This window comes from Cyprinodon tularosa, unplaced genomic scaffold (genome assembly GCF_016077235.1).
Source record: "Cyprinodon tularosa strain WSP-4 unplaced genomic scaffold, ASM1607723v1 ctg13, whole genome shotgun sequence".
NCBI lineage: Eukaryota > Metazoa > Chordata > Actinopteri > Cyprinodontiformes > Cyprinodontidae > Cyprinodon > Cyprinodon tularosa.
In genome coordinates this window covers 2511036-2518850 of record NW_024038114.1, presented here as the reverse complement: position 1 = coordinate 2518850, position 7815 = coordinate 2511036, and the positions used below count along the sequence as shown (strand labels likewise).

The 7815-nt window shown below is 38.6% G+C and overlaps 1 protein-coding gene across 1 annotated transcript; it reads left to right on the top strand.

The window, feature by feature from the left end:
• Positions 1-2395: 2395 nt before the first annotated feature.
• On the top strand, positions 2396-3766 carry LOC119778075 (THAP domain-containing protein 11-like). The gene is made up of 2 exons (XM_038277159.1): positions 2396-2661; positions 3214-3766. Exons 1-2 carry the CDS (start codon positions 2430-2432, stop codon positions 3606-3608), a joined length of 627 nt encoding a protein of 208 aa, XP_038133087.1. The 5' UTR covers positions 2396-2429; the 3' UTR covers positions 3609-3766.
• The last annotated feature ends 4049 nt before the right edge of the window (positions 3767-7815 follow it).

The window sequence follows — 7815 nt, the reverse complement described above, 5'->3', positions numbered from 1 at the left end:
TTGTAAAAAGCTATAATCACAGCTATCATTCCAGTATAAAAATGACCCCGATGCAGGTTTCCTTTGAAAATAAAGACCAAGTTCTAAGGAATCTTTACGGTCGGAAGGTGGGGAGAGAAAGAAAGAAGGCAACAAAGAGGAAATTTAAGAAGGGTGACCCGGTTAGAATTTCAAAGTTAAGAGGGGTGTTTGATAAGAAATATGAACAAAGCTTTACGTATGAAATCTTCACCATATCCGAATGCGTCAGTCGTTCTCCTTCTGTGTATAAATTAACGGACTATGATGGAGAGCGGATCGAGGGGTCTTTTTACGAAGAAGAAATACAGAGAGTCCAAATACCCAAAGACAAGGTATACCATGTGGAGAAGATATTAAAACGACGTACGCTCAGAGGTCAAAAACAAGTGTAAAATTGAAGAACTGGCCGGAGAAATTTAACAGTTGGGTCAGAGCGTCAGACCTGATTGATGTATAAAAAAACCCTGCATTGAACCCACCACCGACACTTTACCATGGATGCGGTGAGCGATAAAGACGGATTCTATATTACATTACCGTCTAACAGCAGCGTGGACGTATTTAAAAATAATACCGGATCTAGTTTCTGCGTAAATTTGGGGCTGCATATCAATTTAGAAGGTAGATGGCAGGTTGCCTTGGTAGAGATTTCATATCCCCACACGTGGTTTAACGTCCCTGCAGAATCGGCCTATTTTGAATGGCGGGAAGCTGGATGGGAGCAGTTCTTCCGGCAGAATATAACGCACGGATAATATGAGGACATGACGCGATTCAAAGCGGAGATTGAAAACCATCTTAGAAAAATAGAAAGTGATATATATTTAAAGATGAATATGATTGAAAAAAGGATATTTTGTCAAGCAGGGGGTCGGTACAATATACGTTTTTATCCTCCTATAGCTTACATGTTGGGGGCAGAGCCGGGAAAATGGATTTTGGCTGGTAAAAGAACCCTTCCTCACCCTTTTGATCTAAAAGGTGGTACAGATCTTTTTTATTGCTATAGCGATGTAGTCGCTCCACAGGTGGTGGGCGACGCTTATGCCCCTCTCCTACGTACCGTGAAAATAGAAGGCCGATACGGCGATATTATCACGCAACATTTCAATCCTCCTCACTATTTACCCGTTTCAAAAAATCATATTGAAAATATCCACGTAGAAATAAAATCCGATCAAAACGTACCGAATAATTTCAGCTACGGAAAGACCGTTGTTAAACTACATTTTAGACCAGTCTCTTTGAAGCGTATGAGGAGAAGAAACATATAATACAACGTGTAATTTACCCCGATCATTCAAAATTTATATTTCTGGGAACAACGTTCATATCATCACTTCACCCTAGACTCCCCTTCTGAACTATTTTACCCTGCTGCATCGGAGAGAAGCAAATAAATAAATAAATCGTACCATGGCGCGTATCGGATTGAATACGGATCCCCATAGGTTTATACATTATTACCAAAATCAGGTCGGAGGCGATTTAGGAGGATTCAGCGGCGCTCTCGTGTTACACGGGCGTGGGATCGGAGCGATATTTTCAAGATAATTCAGATTTGTCTCACCCCTATTTAAAAGCGGATTTTCTATAGCTAAACCTCATCTTAAAAGAGCGGCGAGCGGCATAGCCTCAGACGTGATCGGAAAAGCTATGAAGAAGATATCGGGAAATGAGCAGGACGGTTCAGGGTTGATGCTTTTATCTCGACGAAACAAAAAGCGTCCGCCCGGAGAACGTGTTTGGAACTTTCAAAAACGCAAGAGCGTTAAAAAAAAGAAATCATCAGGAAGAAGCAAGGCTAAGAGCAAGAAGTCTGTCAGGAGAGGAGATATTTTTCAGTGAGGAGGAGGAGAAGACATGGCTCTACTGCATCAAAAGTCCCCGGAATGCAGTTTGACGGAACTGGACTTATTTTCCGCTCCGATGACGCAACTGTCTATAGAAGATAAGGTTTATACAGAAATTCATCCTCTCTCGGCTCTTACAGAGATGGGTCCTATCAAATTTTTTATCTGCGGCGAAGGCGATAAATATTTGGATCTAAACGACACACTGATCCATCTACGTCTTAAAATTACTAACGTGGATGGTAGCTGTTAGTGATAATTATAAAATTATTGTGTGGACATATGAAACATTGAAAAAAAAGAGGATGCTACATTTCTATCCTGTGAATCAACCAGAAGGGTCATAAACTTTTATGACCTCTAGTCAGAATCACACGGTTGTGTGACTTCCATCCAGCCAGTTGGTCAATCAGTCTGTGACAGTGTACGTCACTTCCGCAAAAGCGCAATGCATTTAGGGTAGTTAGCGCCATTTTTGTGGTGAAGAGACAGCAGCAACGAACAAAAGAAAACTAACAGAGAGAAGAAGTGTTCTAGTTGCTTCCTTTGGAAATAATGGGACACTGGTGCTGCGTCAAAGGATGCAATAGTAATTCTAAACAGAAAACAGCAGATGCGGCCTTACGGTTTTTCGTATTCCCCACTTGGAAAAAAAAATACGGACCGCAGACAGAGGACTTAACAAAGAGGCGTCGGGCTGCATGGGTCGCTGCTGTAAGAAGGAAAGACATCACGTTTCATAAAATATCTCCTCATGCTCGTGTTTGCTCTCGGCATTTTCACAAAGATAAGTCCTTGTAAATATACACTAATAGAAAACAACACGCTGAAATGGTTTGCTTATAAAGTTGCAGGAGTTCATGTAAACCTACTGAAACATGCTGTGGAAGAGAAGCAGAAAGTGATGTGTTTTTTTTATTTCTTTTTTAGACCGCTAAAATTTAATAAATAATGCATTCTCTGTATATAATCATTTACACAATCTGCAATACAAATATTTATTTTTAATGAATAAATATATATAGAAACACTTTACATATAAAAACACTGTACATACCCACTCGTCAGCCAACTCACTGTATTTATTCATCCTGTGCAATCTACTTAAGTTTATTTATTATAATCCTTTGTTCGTCTGTAAGCTTTTCAGTTTATTTATTTACCTCTGGCCTTACTAGTCCGATGTACTTGTGCTGTTTCGGTATAGCAAATTTCCCCACTGTGGGACACATAAGGTTATGTTATTAAACATCTAATCTAATGGGCTCTGTTATTTAGGTGCTTTATATAGTGTTTTGAATAGATGTGTAAAACACTCAACCTTTCATCTACTTTGCAGGTCAACCCGCATATGAGATGATGGAGACTGACCCAGACTGGGCTCCATCCCTGCATCTGGGCCACACTGACATCAGACCAACAGACACAGATCGCTCTTTAAGACGTGGTTATCGGGAACAGCTGAAAAAGAATGCCCTGCAAGCAACTGAAACGGGGCTCCATCAGGCTGATGAAATCCTTGAGCAACAGGATGAAGTTACACATGAGGCGACAGAGAACCCTAACCAGCAACAGACTGACACGCAGAAGGCTGCTGAAAACGTTGGCCGGCCAAACACCAAGGATGACACAGAAGGTGGTCGTCAGGAAGGACAGACAGAATGTAACCTGTGTGTGCTCAGGTGTGCAGAGATGAACCGTCTTTTGGAAGACAAACAGAGAGCTGCGGCGTGAACTTGATGAGCTGCGGATCTCTGATGGCTTCTTTGGAGACAGTAATGAAAAAGTCAAGTACTATACGGGTCTACCAAACTTGGCAACCTTTATGGCTTTGTTTAATTTTCTGCTGCCTCTCATGTCTGCTCAAAACAAAATTCTCAGTCCATTTCAAATGCTTCTGTTAACCTTCATGCGTCTGAGATTGGATCTGCCCTCAAAACACCTTGCTTATCTCTTCCGTGTTTCACCAAAGACAGTTTACAGAACATTCAATGAAATGGTGTCATTTTTATATGCAAATCTGAAGCGTGCAATTGTGTGGCCAGATAGAGACACCTTGCACAAAATTATGCCTCATCAGTTTGTGGAGGCCTTTGGACATAGAGTCACAGTGATTATTGACTGTTTTGAAATTTTCACAGAGAAACCTGCTAATTTGAAGGCACGTGCCCAGATGTTTTCCTCCTACAAGCACAATCATACAATGAAGTATTTAATAGGCATAACACCCAATGGAGCTATATGTTTCTTATCAAAAGGGTGGGGTGGGCGTACAAGCGACAAACATATCACCTTGAACAGTGGCTTTCTTAACATGTTGTTGCCTGGGGATATTGTGTTAGCTGACAGAGGTTTTGATATACAGGAAAATGTTGGCATGCTGTGTGCGGAGGTCAAGCTTCCAGCCTTCACAAAGGGGCGCTGTCAGCTGGATGCTAAGGATGTAGAAGAAACAAGGAAGATTGCACATCTAAGAATTCATGTCGAAAGGGTGATTGGAAATGTTTGTCAGAAATACAAAATATTAACTGGAACCATACCCATAAACATGCTGTTGACATGTGAAGGCGAAGAAGTTACTTTTTTGGACAAGATTGTCACTGTCTGTTGTGCCCTTACAAATCATTGCCCTACTGTAGTGTAAAAATGAAAGCCAGATCAAGTACTGTTTCAACTTTATTCTTCTTTTCACACAAATAGAATTTTGCTTTTTTTAAAGTTTACTTTTTTTTTTACTTTTGAAAAATAACAGCAAAAAAAATGTGGGTTTCACCATCACTTCAAATATTAGCAATGTTTCTGAAGTTGCAAAAATGTGTGTACAATAAAGAGTGGAGTTTGAAATTTGAAACAAGCGTTTTTATTTTCTTCTCAATGAAGCAGAGAATTTATGAAAATGCAACACAAAATCTCAAATACATAGATAATGTCGGTGAAAACAGGCCTGGGTAAAGAAACGTTGCTGGGTATCATCCAGTAAGCAGGTTGGCCAGTCACTGTAACTGTCTCTCTGCATCTGATGACAGCCTCCAGCTTGAACAGCATAGCTGCAACATGTGTGCATGTCTCTGCGATTCCAGCCATACATGTACAGTGACCTGATAGTATGGTCCCTGTTGGTTCAATGATGGCCCAGGGTTTTAGTGGGGTATCATTAAGACGTTAGGAATGAAGGACCTGTAAGATGAGATTTAAGAAAAAAAAATTAGTAATCTGAAAAAATTGGTAGGCTTGAGAAATTTACTGTACTGTAATAATTTGTTAATATGATTAATTGTTTCAGCCCTAGATAAAATGATTTTAGCTACACAGAGTAACCACAGCCCAGAGGTACAACTTCTAATATTAATATTTTAAATGCTCAGTGTCAGTTCCTCTTATAGTTCCAGTGCACATGTAATTATAATACATTTATTTTCCGTCCTTTGAATGTATTATTTTTCATGATCCAGAGAGAGCATAATAGAAAAAAAATAAGAGTGGGTTTTACCTCTGTTTAGCTCTACACAAATCTATATCTTAAGAAGAAAACACAGGATAAATCCACATATTACAGACATATTTAGACTATGTTTAGTTAAATAGACACTGTCCTAGTCGCAGGTAAATTTAAATGATATCCTTTTCAAAGTGGAAAAAGTCCTAATTCCACATTCATCAGAGCCAGTGATGCTTTAAGTCTTGATGAACAGCATCTAGTGCATGTAGTGCTTATAACATTTGTATTAATGTTGCAAGACATGCTGCTGTTCTTTTTAAACAAAATGAGCCCTGAAGCTCACATTAAGCATAAAAAAAGAGCCTGCATATTTTGCAAAGGACCAATGAAACTTAAGAATAGTGTCCCTACCAAAGTTGAAATCAAACCTACGCCCTTGGATTCACAGTTCATGCAACTTAACTCATTTACAGCTTTCTTACCTTGGTTGTGACAATCGTGTTTGTACATTCATCTGTACATTCAATGATAATGCAGCGCTCTCCTCTTGTTTTCTGTTGTTTTGTTTTTGTTCCGCTCACCACAAAAATGGCGCTAGGGGGCGTGTCAGTCACGTGACTGACAAAGACCGATTATATCTTGTTACCTGCATCCCCCCAGATAATCATTACTGGGTCTTCTGTTTAAGGCACACCCTATGATGTTGTAAACTGTTAATAAAAGGCTTTGCTATGAAGGGATCTGTGTGAGAAGGTGCTGGTTTTCCGAGCCAGCAGCTTCTCTCCGCTCTGAAGACGCTGACGTCACAAAACCCTGTCTCTGTGTTGATTATTTCCTTTTAATCTTTTAAACTCACATTTCTCTGGATTAAAACCCAACACAAGCATCACAAGAAAAATATTTAGGAATAATTCTGGATGCTCAGTTAACTTTTAAGAGCCATGTCGATAAAATCTGCAAAACTGTTCGATCAAATATAAACTGTTTTAAAATTATTAGACATTGTTTGACACTTCACTGTGCAGAGATGTTTCTGAACTCACTGATCCTCTCACATTTTACCTATGGAGCTACTGTCTGGTCTCAGACTAATCAAACTATTCTCAAACCACTAGCAAGTCTTTATAATCGGGCCTTAAAGGTTTTATATCAAAAGCCAATTAGATTCCATCATTGTCACATTTTGGCATTTTGGATTTTACAAATTTCCTAAATTATAACGTTTTAAAAATGATTTTTAAGTGTTTAAATGGACTAGCACCAATACCATTAAGCGATTGCATACAGAGACTGCAGGGCAATAGCAGATCTACCAGAGCAGCTTTGGATGGAAATTGTAAGGTCCCCTTTCGAATAACCACTTTTGCTCAAAGTGGATTGTCTGTGAGAGGATCTGCAGCTTGGAACTCACTTCCTGTTCACTTAAAGTCTGCAACCAGTTTTAGTATGTTTAAAAATCAAACAAAACTCTGGTTATGTCAAAAACAGACCTGTACTCATTTTTAATTTTTTTTTACTTCTCTGTTTGTATATATATTATGTTGTGTTATTTGAAATTATTTCACTTCAATTTTTAGAGTTATTTTTAAAAGCCCATCTAGGGACAAGTGCTGCGAATTAGCTGTTGCTATTGCACCATTATGCAAACATGGGACTGCTGTTTCATTCAGTTTGTCTATGTAAATGTGTGTCTGTCCCTATCAAATAAACTTTAATAATAATAATACATTTAGGAGATGGTCGAATCTAAGGAAAAGTAATCATATATGTAATCAAGCTGCGTAAAAATATTTGTGCCCCATGCCAGCACATTGCCTTGGATTCAGTATACTAACCTACATGTTCATATATATTTTGGAAACAGGTCTTTTCCAGCTAAATAACAGAAAATGTATGATTTCCTAAACATCTTTTATACAAAGGCAACTCCCATTGATTATCGGTGTGTTAAGCTGATCATGAAGTCATCAGAAAGGCTTCGTCCATCTGTTAAAATTTTTTAAGACTCATCTTTTTAAGATGTCATTATAACAAAAATTCCTGTCAACTATGCATCATAATGCTACATGTTGTTGGAGAGAAACAGGCTGCAGAACCTGCAGGTTGGGGGCGTTCCACTTCGGGACAAATTTTTTTCGCTTATTGGTCAGTTGCTAACAAGTCTCTCTGACTGATTAACGGATGACGTCATGTCCATTATAGCTGAATGTCATCTTTGAAATGCAGCATCTTGATTAAAAAGGCATTTTTAAAGATGAGTGTTTACTGAAATACTTGAAAATTATGCATATCTGCTGACAATTATGAGTTCTAAAATTGAAGGGATTATTTTATGAGTAATTATTTAGGGAATGTCTTAAACAAAAAAGAGTAGCCTTATAAAGCAAGATTTATAAGTACCGTCTTTCCACCGTTAAAAAGTCTGCTACAGCTTTGAGATTTAAACTTCAGCTTCGATTAGTACTTTGTGTGTTTATCTTGTGTGGCTGGCCCTATTAGACA

Bases quoted from the DNA above. Each gene is read 5' to 3' on its own strand.
- LOC119778075 (XM_038277159.1), top strand. From the start codon at position 2,430: ATGGGACACTGGTGCTGCGTCAAAGGATGCAATAGTAATTCTAAACAG. The intron at 2,662-3,213 runs ATAAGTCCTTGT...TCTACTTTGCAG, and splicing joins CTCTCGGCATTTTCACAAAG to GTCAACCCGCATATGAGATG.